The following is a 16741-nucleotide window of genomic DNA, read 5'->3' as shown; positions in this document are numbered from 1 at the left end:
TACTAAACACATTTTTTACACCTACTTTACTTGAAAATATAAGGTGACACCTGGAATCAAGCAGAGAAGATGTTTAGTTTTGGTAGAGACGTTGTTCTGATATGTGCCGATATTTATTACTCTCTTTTAAAGGTCCCATTCGTAGGAAGTTGATTTTTGAGTCTCATTTCCAACTCATCAAATACTGACACTTTGGGATTGTAGGACAAGTCAGCCACCATCCACATGCATCAGTACTTGATGAGTTGGGACTAGGACTCAAAAATCAATTATTCCTACAAATAGGACCGTTACTGTAGGACAGCCTGACCAGGGGACGCAGATAAAAACAAGAGTCTTGGCTAAATCTGAAACATTTATATAATTTTTATGTTAATCAATGTAAATTGGACTGTAAGCCATGATCAGCCTCTGCTCTCTGCTTTACTCTTTTCAGCACCACACAGGAAGAGGGCGCTGTTCTACCACAGCAAAATACAGCTAAAACCTGGTAGAGGCTGCAAATATAGGAACGAGTAAAACACTGATTCTCCTCATGCAGTATTAGTCTACAAAATATTAAAATACTGTCTTCATATTACTTAGGTGACTTGTAGGCAAATGATCTGTAATAAGGAAAAGTTAACACATTCGTACCGTTGAGCTTGTGTGCTCATTCTGCTTGAAACATGGTAAAGCTGATGAACTGTCATCAACCCAGGTGATTTATTGATTAAACATTTCAGGTGTTTATCACATGAAGCACTAAAAACAAATTTAAAGAGGTGACTGACTGACTGAGTGAGCATGTCCAATGTTTTCTCTCACACAGCTCCACATTGCCATCAGCAAGACGAGCGCCAAAGTGGTGATCGACTGCAAGATGGTGGCCGAGAAAAACATCAACGCAGCCGGAAACATCACCATAGACGGAGTGGAAGTCCTGGGCAGGATGGTTCGCTCCAGAGGGAACAAAGACAACTCTGCACCGGTGAGGACAGCACACACACACACGACTGCATATTCACAAGATACTGATAAAGTAAAGGCAGCAAAATGTTCAAAGTTACTAAATGTTAAAGGAGCAGTTCACTCAAAAATGAAAATTCACTCTCTATCCACTCACCCCCATGCTGATGGAAAGTCAGGTGAAGTTTCGTAGTCAATGAAAAGGCAGAGCAGTGTAGCAGCATTTTCATAAACAACTGAAGTAACTAGGGGGAAAAAACGAAACAAAAACCTAAAGTGGCTCCATACAGCTCGTCCAACGTAATCCAAGTCTCCAGAAGCCCCGAGATGTGAAATAGATTTGATTTTGACTCGCTGTTTTGCTCTTAGGCTCGTGCAGCCACACAAGGCTTTAGGTCAGCAGCTACAGTGAAGATTTTAGATTTTAAAAAACGATGTAAATAACTTTGCAGCTTGCCTTCTGGCTGTAAAGAAGGCCATCAAAATCACCACCATGGATCAACTTTTCTTTTTTACCTCCCGACTCTTTTCTGATTGGCTCGATCACACTGATACCCTCTCGTGTCTTCTTTACAACAGTAGTAACGGCATGAATTTTTCATCAAAGCAGAGCCATTTCCTCGAGCAGCTTTATGAATGCAAACAAATCAATTTCAAGCCGCTCTCCTCTAGAAATAGCAGAGAAGCTGACTTTGTGACTGATTGGTTTGATCTCCCTTTGAAGAGAAAACCCTTGACATTGACTCTTCTCTGAAGCTGAAGAATTCCACTTATGTGTCACATAATCCCCACTAGTGTCATTTTTAAACATTTTTTCCACCGCTCACAGTTGTGTGAGTGGCCAAAACTGAGCAGTTGATTTCGTTATTTTTACAGAAGGAAACAAATTACTGATCAAAGGTGAGATATGTACCTTTAAGAGGTCGCTAACACAGCTGCTAGTCCTTTCTTTTTATCGATTTTATACTTTGAAAACACATTGCAAACCTCCGAGTACAAGGTTCATGAACAATATTATTATTTACTTCTCAACATATTGTCGATTCTGCTTTTTCTATTTGTCTTTTACTATTTTAGTTTCCTTATTTTCCTCCATTTGTCTAATTATCAGATGCAGCTTGTTGGGGTGCCGTCCCACCTGTCCCACATGAAGAAGAATCATATAGACTTTCATTGAAAAAGACTTTGTTTTTAAATAAGCAACCTAAATATTATACGGTTAGAGAGTAACATGTATAATCTGCAATAAATCGTGATTAATGTTCTACATTGTGTAAAGTTACAGAGGGTGACGTTTGTCTGGCCGACGGCGTGAGAAACCCTTGGCCGTAGCTTGCCGCTTCCAAACTCTCACACAAGCGACATGAAACTGATTATACATTTGATGTTTTAGAAGTCAAATAAGATAGCAAATTGTAAAGCGGACGTTGGAAAGTGTGTGAACTACAGCATAACTACAGCCTGAAACCTAGCACACACGAGTGACCACGACTACGGCCGATAGCATTTTCAGCTGTTACTCCAACACAAATCCTGGCACCTCCTTCAAACATGAAAACCCCACAAGAACCAAAGGAAGTCCGAAATGCGACCCTTGTTGATGCTGTAGAAAAGCTAACCACCAAAATTGACAACTTTGGTGTCAAGCTGAGGGAAAATTCAGTCATGGTTGTTATGATATGTTATGTTATGTTATGTTATTAAACTGGTTGAGATGAACGCTGCCGAGATTAAAGATTGCAAAATCAAGATATGAGCTGTGGAAAGAGAAATGCCCCGTCTCATCAAGGAGAACGAGGAGTTGAAAGAGAGAGTAATGGAGAAAAAGCGGTACAAGAAACATTGAAGTCTGAAAGAAAAAAAAGAAAAAGCCCCTCGTTGTAAGTCGCACATGAGCGCTTCACACGCTGTAAAACAAGAGATAGGAGCTCGCTGGTTGTGACTTTCACCGCCCCAAGGCCATGATAAATAAAGCGAAAAGGAAGCAGAAGGCATAGAAGTTCAAATTTGTAGAGTGTTAGAAGTATACGCCCCGAAGATCTGGGTGTTTACAGAGGACTGGTGGTTTTTGTAGCATCACTAGATGCAGCAGTACAAGAACATCTGCAGAGTGCTGCTGTGTCAAGAGAGCACATCAATGAAGAAATCAGGAGTGCTGACTTTGTCATTTTTCAAGCTGAAATGTAAAACATTTACTGTTTCCAGCTTCTTGAACGTCATTTTCTGCTGCTGTTCTTCTTGTCAGTAATGATGGTAAATGAAGAGTCTTTAGGTTTTAGACGGATGGTTTGACCAGCAGGGCTCTGGGAATTTGTAAATCATTTTTTAGTGAGGGTCATTCTAATGTGGTAGTTATACTTTATTGCGAAAAAAACATATCGGACAAATATTTTTGTTCCAAGCAGCATATATTTATTTAGGTTTACTTAAATAGACTGGTGTGATGCACCAGTAGGGTGCTTTGGCGCGTCCTGCTGGTTATAGCGTACCTACAACAATTTTCTTCCTTCTTAATCAAGTTGTATGTTTTCTCTTCTTGAACCAGAAAGTAAGTCCTTCAGCTTCTCTTGAAGGACAGACAGTTTTCATACATGGCCTTCAGGAGCAGCTGAATGTGTTCTTTGGTTCTTTGAATATTTTTATAATGCATGATGAGGCTTATAATCTCCTGCTGTGTTTTAAACCCCATGAATCACAGGGCGGCCCTGACTAATACTCTAATTTTGTACCTCAGAATTCAGCACGCCTAATTAGACAAACCGAAAACACAGACACTTGCAAAGAGGTTCAAAGTAAAGCTGTAAACCTGAGGTAATCTTTCTCTTTCGGCATTAGAGGCAGGATTATGATTCATTTGTGCAGCACTGAAATACCTCAGGGCAGCGAGTGATTTGTAGCCGCAGCAGAGATCGTCAGTGATTTTATTTGTGTCATTTGAAATAAAAATAACAACATTTTAATTTCAATTCTGTTGATTCTTATCACAGTTGATTTACTCAGGTTTTGTGTACTTTCCTCCTCTGTGGTCGAGAACATTGTAGGTTTTTGATTGAATTTACACTGCTTACTTTATTTAATCAAAGTTACTGGTGTCAGCATTGTGACATGAGTACTCTGAGTGCTTCTTGTTTCACAAAAAAACTGAAGGGATGGTAACTCCACAAATGTCACACGTTAAAGTGTGTTTATAGGTCTTTTGGCGAATACAACTGCAGATGTGAAAAAAAGTAGTTCAAAGTTTTTTTTTGTGGCTTCAGTGGAAGCTGATAAATTGGCTCCAGTGATGTCACTCAGTGGTTACGTTGCATTGTGGGTAATGTAAGCAGCTTGTTTAGAAAAGGAAAAATGATTCGGATCGATTTGGATCATTTGCTTCACCCTATAATAGAGTTACCCTGTAATGTTGAGTCAGGTCTTTATATAAAACTGTCTCATCCCTGTGTGAGTTTATTTGCTTGGAGATGGTGAACAGTTATTGATCACTGCATGAGTAAAATACGTTGACTAAAACCACAAAATGAGATTTTTCAGTTTATTGAAACACAAGAAAACTCTTCCTCCTTCTTGCACTGCTTCTTTTAATGACTGAATCATTTCCAGCCTTGTGGGACGCTGTATACTTCACTTCAGTTCAGTCAATTATTTATTTCTGCATATCTTGCTGGTTTGTGTTGTTAAAGGTTGTTGTGTGTGATTTCCTCCTCTGCAGTTCCAGCTCCAGATCTTTGATATCGTCTGCAGCACTTCGTGGGCAAACAGAGACAAATGCTGTGAACTTCCTGGTCTGGTGAGGTCAAGCTCATTTCTCTCTAAACATCTGTTTACTCCAGTTAACTCTTCTGTCTGTGCACAGAATAACAATTAAATAACTGTTGAAAGTAATTTACTGTATCTTGTACACTACCATAAATCATCTGTGCATTGGGAAGTATTGTAAAACCTTTTTAACGGTTTTACATTATGTTTATCTTCTCTTTTATAAACCCGACAGCACTGTGTCTTTAACGGTAACTTGATAATCTGTAATCTGTAGGTGGAAATGACGCCTAATACCAAATCAACTAGATATTTCCTGTTTCCAACAAGACGTGTCAGAGAAGTTAGCAAGAAAATGCTTTCCCTGTCAGCTTGAATATACGTTACAGTCACACAATAAGAGATGAAAGATTCATGTTTTATGTGAATGAATAAGTCACACTCGCACTTTGCTTTCTTTATTTTATCACTTCTCATGACATGTCATTGCCATATGTTTTCTTTTCTTTCTTTCTCTCTTTTCTTCTTTTTCATTTTTTTGGTTTTTTTTGTCTTCATGTCATCCTCATCACGCTCTGATCATCCAGAGGAAGGAGGCAGACTGCCCAGCCATGCCCAAAGCCTGCACCTGCACCCAGGACAGCAAAGGCCCCCCCGGCCCTGCTGGACCTCCAGTGAGCCACACACAAATACACCAAATATTAAACCCACTCACAATCAGACACGGACAAAGTTAATGATTTGGATCATATTGTAAATACACATATATAAAGTATACATCTTGATCACACCTGCTCATCAGAGAGGTTTCTTCAGGAATATTAGATATATAACAGCAGGTAGAAAACAGGCAGTGAACAACTGAAGCACGCACAACATCACCTGCACGTCATATGCCTCATGTACAGTTTGAGTTCCAGAAGTTTATTCAGTGCAGTTTTCTTTTCAGTTTCCATTTTGCAGATTAAAACTTGTGTTTCTCAGCTTGTTTGTCAGTTTTGTTGGTTGTAAGATTAGCTGTCATTCTGTAAAGACACAGTGTGCACTACTGTGAGACACTGTGAGGCTGATCACGTTTAGTATCAACATCTGTCCTGAGTGATTCGATCACAAGTGGACAGCTTTACAGTCGGCTTGTCAGTTCACATCTGGTAGTAACATGCGTCTTGAGGGACCATGTATATATCTTCATGTATAATATTTTCTGAATTCATAAATGGGTTCAAAACAGCATTTCTCCAAACTCAACAACTCACAAAAATGTTAAGACTTTTTCAAGGGAGTCAGGGGATTTTTTCCACACATGACAAAGAAGTATCCTGTATTGGTTAATGTCTACTGTATTTGTCAAATTTGGCACGTTTATGGTCATGACAATGTCGTCTTCTTTGATACATTTAGTGTGAGACAGTAAGACGCACTTTAAACACAGAAGCAGATAGGCTGGTACAGCGATGCCGCATCAAACTGACACTTCAAGGAAACAAACAACTTCATGTTTTGATTTAATGCTGAATTTACAAGAAGGCACCAATGATTTAGAATTTGTAAAAAACAGTGTTTCACCAAGTTTAGAAAGTTTTTCTCAACTCAACAACTCACAAAATGCAGCGATTCTTTTAAGGAATTTTAGAAACTTCTTCTGTCACTTTTCTGCTCAGGCAACAACTCAGGAGATATTGTGTTCACTAGTTCAATGGTTAGTTGAAACAGTGCGTTCACGAACATCTGTCACTGACATTGGCAGGTTAATAGAGGGTCACAATTAACCACCTGGAAACCAGACGGTGTTGAATCCATTCAACTTCTTGTTGTGGCCTCTTCTTCTTCTTGTTGTTTCACAGAGGATGTCAGTTTAGCAGACATGTGGTCACATGCGGCCCAAACCAATGTGGTTTGAGTGTTGTACTCAGAGCTGTCCACTTGTGATCGGGTCATTCTCTGTGAACTCAATAATGTGTTGATTGTGTACCAACTCTATGCTATTTGTTTGTGTCAAACAGGGAGGCCCAGGGATCAGAGGAGCCAGAGGTGATCGTGGAGAGCCAGGCCCTGTGGTAAGTTTACACTCACTCTTTTTTTACCTGTTTTGAGAAACAGCGACAAGTAAAAAGTGTGAAAATCTGCAGCTCTAGAGTAAAAACAGGAAGTGATACATTGCTGCTATCTAAATGCAGTGCATATCAGGCTGTGCCATCATATATCTATTACATATATAAAGGTCATCTGAAACCATCCTCTAGCTGCAACCTAACAGACGCTTACGTTGCCTTTACATCCTGCTCTCAGCGAGCAAAAAGCAGATACTCAGTGGCTTTCCTTGTATTAACATATTTACATTGTATCTGCTTTGGCTGAGCTACCGGAGCCGGCTTGTCAGAGGTCATCTTATTTTTCTTTTTTTGTATTTTTTTTTTTTTTTTTCTGTTTTATTTATTCAGGTAAGTTTTGCAGGAACAGCCTGACAGACAGAGGCCTGTTGTCAAGTAGGTCACTGTCTTTCTATTATACTAGTGAACATGGCAGCTGTGAGCACTCACAGCCACACACACACACACACACACACACACTCAACCTCTGTACACTTACATACACACTAAAGCAAAACAATGCCAATAATGAATCATACATATAGAGAGTCATTAATGTAATGTTTCAGGCACATTTCCTTTATTAGATGCAGTGATTGTAAGAAATAAAGCATATATATATACATAACTCCAAACAACACAACATGACACAAATACATGAGAAAAGAGAAAACACAGTCTTTCATTAAACAACAACAATACAGAAAACACACATTTCAGATGTAACTTGACAAAACTGGAAAAAAAAGACAAATAAAAATCACACATTTCAGACACACACACCAAAAAAACTTGATAACAGAATAAAGTACACCATAAAACAAATAAGGGCTGTTGCAATATTGGATATTCACGATAACCGTGATATTAAAAAATGAAATATTGATATTGTGTTAATAATACACATATGATAACATCGTCTGAAGATGTTCAGTCTTGTTCATCTTTTGTTGCCTCCTCACTAGTAATTCAGTACTTTATAGTAATTGTTCTTTGTATACACTTACAGACTCTCTCTCCACCTCCCTACACAAAACCCAGACAAAATACACAAAATTGTATAAATATCACAATAACATCGTTATCATAAATTCAAATCCTGACAGCCCTTAAAGAACAATACAGACAAAGCAATAACATTTTAAAAGGCACAACATTTTTGACAATATAACAACAAAACCGAAAAAAATAATCTTGCGATGGAAAAAAAAAGCGCAGACGAGAATTTCACACAAACCAGAAAAGGTAAGTACCCACTATCTTTCTCCTTGTTGCTGTTTGTTGTTTTGGGCTCGGCTCCCTTTTAAAGAGATTTCTCTTGATCATCTGAATCTCTCCATGATATTATGGTCAGTAGATGGAGAAATCCCTAAACTACTGAGAAATGTTTGAAACAGTTGGACTATTTGGCTGCGCAGTTTTCTACAAAGTGGAACACCTCGCCCCATCTTTGCTTGTGAACGACTGAGCCATTTAAGGATGCCCCTTTCATACCCGATCATGATACTATCGTCTCTTACCAATGAACCTCTTCACCTCTGGAGTGATGAACTGGTGTTTTTGAGAGTGTCTTTTGTTGCTCCTGTCCCAACTTGTTTGAAACATGTTGCTGCCATCAAATTCAGAATAAGCATATATTTACAAAAATCGATGAAGTTGCTGAGGTTAAACATCAAATATGTCTTCTTGATACTGTTTTCAATAGAGTAGATGTCACAGGAGGATTAGTAAATTAGCCGTTCTGTGTAGTTAATGTTTCACACAGCGTCCCAACTTATTTGAGAATCAGGTTGTTCATTATCTCCAGTTTTGGCACTTTGCACTGATGTAACTAGAGTTCATATAATGACACAGTTCATGAAACCTTTTGATAGACTGAAAATGAAATCGATGTGTTTATAAAACGTATTATTGGGGCACCACAGGGGGACAGTGTCGCTTCGTTTCTGCTGGGTTTGAGGTTACATGTGCCAGACTGTTTGCCCAGATAAAAAAAAAAAAAGTAAAAAGTAAAGTGGCGTACGGTAGTGAAAGGGAGAAATTGCTGAGGCACTCAGCCTATAATATATTTAAAGTCTCAAACTAGGACTAATTTGTTCAAAAGAAAATTAGCCAAATATAACTTTTCATGTAATTTCTCACAGGATGTTCGTGTCGCTGTCAGATGTGGTTTCTACTCTGCAGTATCAGACGTGAGCGGCAGCTTGTATATCTGCTGCATGTGATCCTCTTATTAAGCATGTCATACAACAAAATGCTGACTTAAAGTTGAATTATTTGTGACGGGAGTTGGTCGATGTCAACAAAATCAGATAAAGGGCCATTTGAGCCCAATTTTTCTATAGTCATATGCAGGATATGATGTCAGGATTTTTCAGACTCAGTTGTTTTCATATTTTTTTACAGTCTATGAAAGATTATGAAAGAAGTTCAGTAGAGTTTCTTGGTAAATCAGGCTCTAAATTGATCAGTAACTTCATAATTATTATTTACATCTTGCTTTAAAAGTGTAATAAGTCTTGGCCAATAAAGTACTTTAAAGTTCATTTAACTCTAAACTTGTACAGGAATTGTATCTTGTCTAAAGCAATATTGATCGTGCTCACTAAAGTTCAGTGAAATAGTATTTGTACAGGTTGGTTTTAATCTACAGGCATCTCTCTATGGATGGTCTGTGGATTCACAGACTGAGATATCTCAACAATTATTGGATGGATTGTCATGAAATTTGGCTCAGACATCCATGTCCCCATCAGGTACATGACAGGTGCAGACTTGTAATAACCTCAATAACCTCCGAACAGTGGGGAGAAATGGCAGTCCGTCCCGAAGCCACGGAGCGACGGGTCCCTGAACCGCTGTTTTCTACAATCTGGGAGGAAAAAAAAAGCTAATTTCAACACTTTCAAGACTCAAAGATCTGTTTATTTCACAACTAGTCTTACCTTCTAAGTCAACATTCAGCTTCTTTAGTTCATCCTCTGACTGGCGGTTGTTTTTGCTCAAGATGTCATTTCTGCTCTGTAGCTCGTGAACCTCCTCAGTGAGATTAATCATTGTGGCTCGTGCCTGGTTCAGAGAGATACTGAGCTGGTCTCTTTCTGTCACCAAATTTTGTTTATCCAACGTGGCTAAAATATCTGGTGAGAACAGAAACCAAACAAAATGCAGGTTAACAACATAAAATCACTTTGATTGAAAGTTATGGAGATGTCAAGTTCCTTTCTGTGTTGAAATTAAAACAAAATTAATAAAAGGGCAGTTTTTCTTGCCACTGTCGCTGAGTACTTGCTCATGGTGGAGGGTGGGACTGTATATTAAGGAGTATGGTCTATTGAGCAGCTTTGAATAATTTAAAAATCACTCATTAATTTAATTTAGTGCATGCGACTGCTTTATCCATAATCCTGCTTTAACAACATTAAAAGCAAATTTTCGATGCTCGTTTAAATGCATCTACATGTTGGAGACTGTTTCATTGAAATAGTTGATATGCATTTTAAGCATTACTCCATTAATGCTGCACATTTATTTATTTACAAATATTTAATTAGTTATTAAAAACTTTAGAAAAACTGAGCACAAACTAGAGCCTGATATGTTTAGAAAGGAACATAAATTCTCACAGCGCGTGAAGATCCCAGCCAAGATCAGAAGATACATCACTCCCAGAATGCTTGCGGTAGTGAAACGTCTTCTACGGACAGCTGAGAGATTGTTTTGGGTCCGTGGTCCTACAGAGACATAGTACATTAAAACATATTTTCATGAGGCGCATTTGAAGAACTCAGAAATTTTAACTCAAGTGGCATTAAATTGCATCTCAACATCTTCAAGTCTCAGTCCACAGGCTCGGACCTTCCATAAACACTTAAGTGGAAAAAAGAGGAATGTTGTTCAATTTTTAATCAAACATGCACACACTTCTTAGTCTGTTTTTGTTGTTACTTACTGACTTTATGGGGCCCAAGATCAGTCTGTCCGTGTTTCAGAGTGTCCTCATTGTCATAGATTGCCCCCTCCTCTTTTTCTGCTCCGTTCTTTTTGTCCGCTGTGCTATATCTCACATTCAAACTCAAATCTGGTGCTTGAACGTCTGTAGACATCTTGAGAGGTGAATGAACCTAAAACTGTTCTTCACTGTTTCTCTGTGAGTGTGTCAGCTTTTCAACAAGCGAGCATCAAGGAAGTAGCAGCAAGACAAACCACAAATACAGATACACAATCAGCACATGTGCTGCTGCACGCTATCGGACATGTTGCCATATCACCATAGCAGCTCTTCTTTTTCAGACTGGTATTAACTGTTGAGTAATGAGTCAGGAAGTAAATTTAACTTAATGGGAGAAAAATAGAATTTCCACCATTTTTTATGGATAGTCAAACATTCATTAATGTAATAGGGAATTGTCTTTGTTTGCAACCATGAAAATATCTTAAACCAATATATTTTACTTCACTCCTGGCAGCAATGGCATGATAATCATATCCTAACACAACCAAATCTTATCAAATCAAAATCAAAATGCTATCAAGTTCATAATCTTTACTCCTGTAACTATGTCTGTAAATGTTTGATGGCTCGAGTAACAGCTTGAGTAACACTAAGTCAAACATTAGCCAACTAATCGTTCCCCCGGATGCTATGCATGTGATGTTTGTGATGTCATTTATTTCATCCCTGATCAGTGCGACCACTGAACCATCTCTGTAGAGCAGTGTAAATGATAGGCCAAGAAGAAAACTTGCCTTCAAATTTGAGAATATATATTATTGCCAAAAAACAAAGAAAAATTGTGGTAATTTTTTTTCTACGAGGTAGTTAGGGTACTCTATTTAGTTTTCTTTTCAGTCAAATTTGAATTGTATGTGTCATATATTATATTCCAGTTTAGAGGATTTCTGATTTGGAAGATTACTTGTATCTCACTCGTGATCCATCCTTGCCTCCTTCTAAATGTATCTGTGTATGTATATGTGTGCATTATCGGCAGTTAGCCCAAGTATTGTTGTTACAACTAAACCTAAAATGTAAGTTATTTCTCTTGTGGCTCTTTTTGGCATTTCCAGCTGTTGGTGCACTACCACCACCCTCAGGAATGGAGTACTCCTGGATTTTATTCAGATAAAGTGGAATATTCTCTCTGCTGCAGAAGCTGAAAATAAGCAGCTGGTGTATCAAAGAGTACTCAGACAAAACTTGGCATCATTTTCACATATTGAACGCAGACAGATCGAACTGAATACAAACTTATAAATCAGCCAAAGCAAAGTAAAGACAAGCTTTTATTGTGATAATCCTGCAGGGCTACAGAGTAAGTAATACACATGTAGCTGTGTTGGATCACTTCCAATCAAGTCATACAGCATGTAAGGCAGAGGAACAATATGTGTGTGATCCAGGTTATTATGCATGTCACACAATATAAACAAATGAACAAATGTGAAATCTAAGTTGGTCTGATTTTACAGAGCAATCCAGACAGAAATGTGTGGTACATTTCTGTCATCATAGAATTAAAGAAATCTAGTACTCACAGATAAAGTGCTTAAAATCACTATTTCCACTTTGTGTCCATTGTCCTTGTTGATTGCAGCATGTTGTGTACTGTTCCAATGATTTTTTTGGCAGTCCTGGTGCCCAGAACCTGTCAGACAAAATAATATTTTCCTTTTAAACATGGCCGAAACTTATGATTATTTTCAATTTGAAATAAGTTGTTGAATATTACTTCAAATATTTGTTTTCTACATTATTGATAGTTGTTCAAAAACTTGTTTAATATGTGTAGTAATCTTGTCTCTCTGTTTACAGTAATTCATGTGATTAGCATTTGCAGGAATCAATCAGAAAAAGAAAGAGATTATAGATCCACTGATTTGAAACACAAAGATGGTTTCCCAATCATTGTGTCTCTTTAAGTTGATAATATTAATAATATTCACATTTATTTGACAGAGTGGAGAAGACGTTTTCTCTTTCAAACAAATGATCCTGGAGCACATATTGTAATATAAACTATAACTGTAGTGCTGGTTGATGAAGCAGCTCCACACCTCCTCACTAACAGACATTTATAAAAAACTTTGGGGTTTTTTCATATTTCAGTTTGAGAACACACTTATTTTAAAGATAAGCGGTTACTTTGATGGAAATGTGAAAGAAATAAAAACTTTAAAATGTCTCACATTTCTGTCAGCGGTGATCCGTCCACCCACTTCCATTCATAACTACTTCCCGTTGGCCATTTTTTCTTTAGACCAATCCAGGACTCTTCATTCATGTTGTTCAGGTCACTGACAAATTTCTGGTATTCAACAAAAGACAAAAATCATTTCTCTGTTCATCATTTAGTTTTTCTATTCTAGTAAAGAAATGTTGTTAAATATAAATAATTATTAAAATGTTTCATTGCAAACAAAACAACAAAACCAAGCTTTAAAATACACACAGTCTGAAATATGAAAATAGTATTGACAGGAAAACAGGTCCAAATGACAGAGTCAAAGCAGGTTGAATTAGAGGCACTTTACTAACACACACTCATTGACAAACACACTCACATGTTCATCTTTGTTGTTTATGACCACCAGATCTGCTCCTTTGCTCTGACAGTCAGTTCTGCTTCCAAACCATGTTCTCTTCTGATTGGATCTAAAGTAACAGCTGCATCCAAATTTCGTCCATCCCTCAGGACACCTTTTCTCTTAATGTCAAACACGTGTTTTAAAGATAGATTTCATGTCATTCTGTGTCAAATTGACTTCTTGATTTCTCTATTTAGTTTAAGATCTTTCTTGATCACCACTTTCCCCATTCAGGCTGTTTACTCTGTATTTTCACTCAGGATTTAATATCTCATTTGTGACTGTCTGAAATATCCACATGGCAAAAAATGTCAACGACATGAAACAGTTATAATTTAAAGTTGAAGCACAGTCAAGTTATATCATATAAATTGACATTACAGTTGCTCATTTTCAATTTTTCTTACCTTTAATTTTGCTCCTCAGCTTTTTTACCTCATCCTGTAACTCACTGATGTTGACTGTCATGTTTTGAGAAATACAACAATAGATAAACAGTGTGATAATGTGAGAGTCTTTAATCTAAGTATGTAGTGTAACATTGGATTGTGTATATTTGGTATTTGCTCATTTGTTTTGAGACTTTTTCTTACCTGAAACTGTTTCCTTGAGTTGGGTGTAGTTGTTGCTCAGATTGTCGTATCTGGTCTGCAGTTGGTCATTTTCCAGAGTGACCAAAATATCTGGTGAGAACCAGAACAAAGTAAGAAACACAAACAAATCATTGTGCTTTATACTAAAGAACAACTACCTTACTTCCTGTGCACAATGAAAAATCACTCTCCCTATTCCAAAGGGGATTTTAGTTATTTGGTGTACTTTAACCTGTCTTGTTCAGTATGTGGAGGTGTTATAACACGTGGATTATCAGTTTTCAAGTATGAACAAGAACCAGAGTAGATCAACAACATCAAGTAATTGTGCTTAAATGAGGTTCAAAGAGTGTATTCTGAAAATGATTTCTAGTTATGTGGTATATTTTGCTGTTAAAGGACAGGTTCAGACTCACATGTCATGTGGACATTGAAAGAATGAACATTTCCTCCTCTCAGAACTGCCTTTGATCCTTCACAAGAAACACAGTCTTCTTCAGCCAAAGATGAGGCTTCATTACTCAAAGATACCGAAGTTGAATAGTTGCATGGGCTTTGTGTTTTTAGTGCAATAACTTCTTTATGTTTCCATGGAAAATGTTTCCTTCATAATAAATATCAAAATGTCTCTGTACATTTTCAAAATAAAGGCACTTTATATAAGTTCACCCGTCACTGTCGCCCCCTTTATATGTTCCTAACCACAGCCAAGTGTTTTTTGTGCCTCAGTTATAAACTGTTAAGAGAGAAATAGAAAATTCAACCTAAACAAACGTACAGTAGGTACTACTTCAAAGTGGCCATTTCACTCGCGGGGAGCGAGATTCACGCAATGCGTGAAATGTCAGTGACAACTGTAGCCACTAGGTGGAAGCATAGTACTGAATTGCAGCTCAAACGATTTTGGGACAATTCCACATTTGACCACAATGTAGCTGCAATGGAGAGTGGCGCTGTTTTAGGCTACAGGTGGAGTGAATGGAGAGGGGGACTGCTAAACCGTATCAGATTGATTCAGACTGATTGTTTCACAACGGTGGGACACCTCAGTTATCTGGGTGACCTTGGATAATCACTTGTGCTTTCTTTGTTTTACAGTAGAGCTAAACTACATTAGTCGTTTTTTAAGGAACATTTGTTTACTGGTAAAATTGCCGACCTGAATTATTGTCCCAGTCCGCCCCCGTGAGCCTATATCACGGCCTGACTGGATGTTGCTTAAATATAAGAATAGCCTATAATAAAATCTGATACCCTAAAGACATCTGAGGTTGTGATTTTGCTCGCTCGCTCGCTGCAGCCACGGCTAATAAGCGGAGGCAGAAACTATTACGCACAGCCTACAGAAGTTTCAACGTCCATACAAGCATTTAAGAAATGATTCTTACCAGCTCCATAATTCAGAGAGGATTTTTACTCAACGAAAAAATGTATAAAGATCAGTTCTTAGGTTGAAGACACGACAGCAGCACGTATGTCCAGACGCTGATGTGTGTTATAACAGACGTATAGCTCCCCCGGTAGAGCAGCTCCCTAAGTAAGCAGAATCTTCTCCTAGTATGAGTTCGAATCTCTGTAAAGGCACTACCCTTAGTTAATGTGTTTTCTTTTCTCATCATCATTATGATCACGTTTGGCTCCAAGTTTGCGCAAATAAATGAGCAAATGAGCATTAATTCTCCGCCGGCCGCGGCACCAGCTTTCCTGCTTGTGTACATAAAATACATTAAATTCTGACACCACAACTGTAGCGTACGGAAATGTCAATAGATGATAACCAGAAAAAAAAACAAAAACGTTCTATTGATCTGATTCACCGGCTTCATGGACGTCGGAACTATTTTCTCAGAAGGGGGGGGGGGGGGAAGCACGCACTTTTATCAATGATTAAGGATTTGATTTAAAGTTATTTTATAATGGCGTGCAGTTATAAGAGAACTAGATGGATGAACACGGCATCTTTATTGTTAAGAAAATGAAACTTTGATCACTAAATCAAGCCATTTAAGGAACATAACAGCATTGGCGGCGTTTCCCAGATTCGATCGTTTTAAGGACTTAAGAAAGCTCTTAAGAAGGGTTCGGCTAAGGAGGAGCGCTAAGATACGGGTGTTTCCCAGACGCGTTCTTAACTGCCTTCTTAGGAGAACCATAAGATCAAGCCAAAGAAGCTTCTTAAGAAGCTCTTAGTGAGAGCTGTCCACCGCGGTGCTGCTGAAACTGAATCAAGCGATGCCAGGCAAATCGATCACCCACCTCTTTATCAGCGCATAAGTCACACACAGCGCCCCGTGGCTTTTGAAAAGCTTGCTACGCCAGCGCCCCCACCCCCGCGCGCTGAGGACAGCAAAGAGGTCTGCAACAAATACATTGATCACTTGGCCAAGGGATCTCCTCCTGCAGGGTGACTGCTTCAGGGACTCACTCCGCTTTAAATAACCTTCTGTATATCCGACTACTGTGAAGCTGCTGATTATGTATTTTAATAAAGCTAGAGAAAACTGTCTGACATGACGTGGCATCGTTCTTCTTTCTATAAGCCTGTTGTAGAAAATATAAGGAATAGAAAGCACAAATATTTGTGTTAAATTCTGACGCCACAACTGAAAGAAAGAAGCAGCCGGTGAATCAGATCAATAAAACGTTTTTTTTTCTGGTTGTCATCTATTGATATTCGGTACACTACAGTTGTGGTGTCAGAATTTAATGTATTTTATGTACACAAGCAGGAAAGCTGGTGCTGCAGCCCGGCGGAGAATTAATGCT

General features: G+C 38.2%; 2 protein-coding genes across 6 annotated transcripts in view; one reads left to right on the top strand and one right to left on the bottom strand.

The window, feature by feature from the left end:
• col14a1b (collagen, type XIV, alpha 1b) overlaps positions 1–16741 on the top strand; it is a 166030-nt gene that overhangs the window by 113722 nt on the left and 35567 nt on the right. For all 5 annotated transcript variants that reach the window (XM_084379990.1, XM_084379993.1, XM_084379989.1 and 2 more), the window contains 4 exons: positions 812–970; positions 4658–4735; positions 5292–5378; positions 6708–6761. In XM_084379990.1, coding sequence (XP_084236116.1) covers positions 812–970; positions 4658–4735; positions 5292–5378; positions 6708–6761 — 378 coding nt within the window. The remainder of the gene's footprint in view (positions 1–811; positions 971–4657; positions 4736–5291; positions 5379–6707; positions 6762–16741) is intronic.
• LOC311273108 (uncharacterized protein) lies at positions 7358–11239 on the bottom strand. The gene is made up of 4 exons (XM_084379996.1): positions 10747–11239; positions 10421–10528; positions 9740–9934; positions 7358–9666 (listed from the first exon to the last, which is right to left on the bottom strand). The coding sequence occupies exons 1-4, from the start codon at positions 10898–10900 to the stop codon at positions 9581–9583; spliced, it is 543 nt and encodes a 180-aa protein (XP_084236122.1). The 5' UTR covers positions 10901–11239; the 3' UTR covers positions 7358–9580.

This window comes from Pagrus pagrus (genome assembly GCF_965226575.1).
Source record: "Pagrus pagrus genome assembly, chromosome: 17".
In the NCBI taxonomy this organism is placed as follows: domain Eukaryota; kingdom Metazoa; phylum Chordata; class Actinopteri; order Spariformes; family Sparidae; genus Pagrus; species Pagrus pagrus.
The sequence above is the reverse complement of the archived record's forward strand: the minus strand, read 5'-3'. Positions and strand labels throughout refer to the sequence as shown.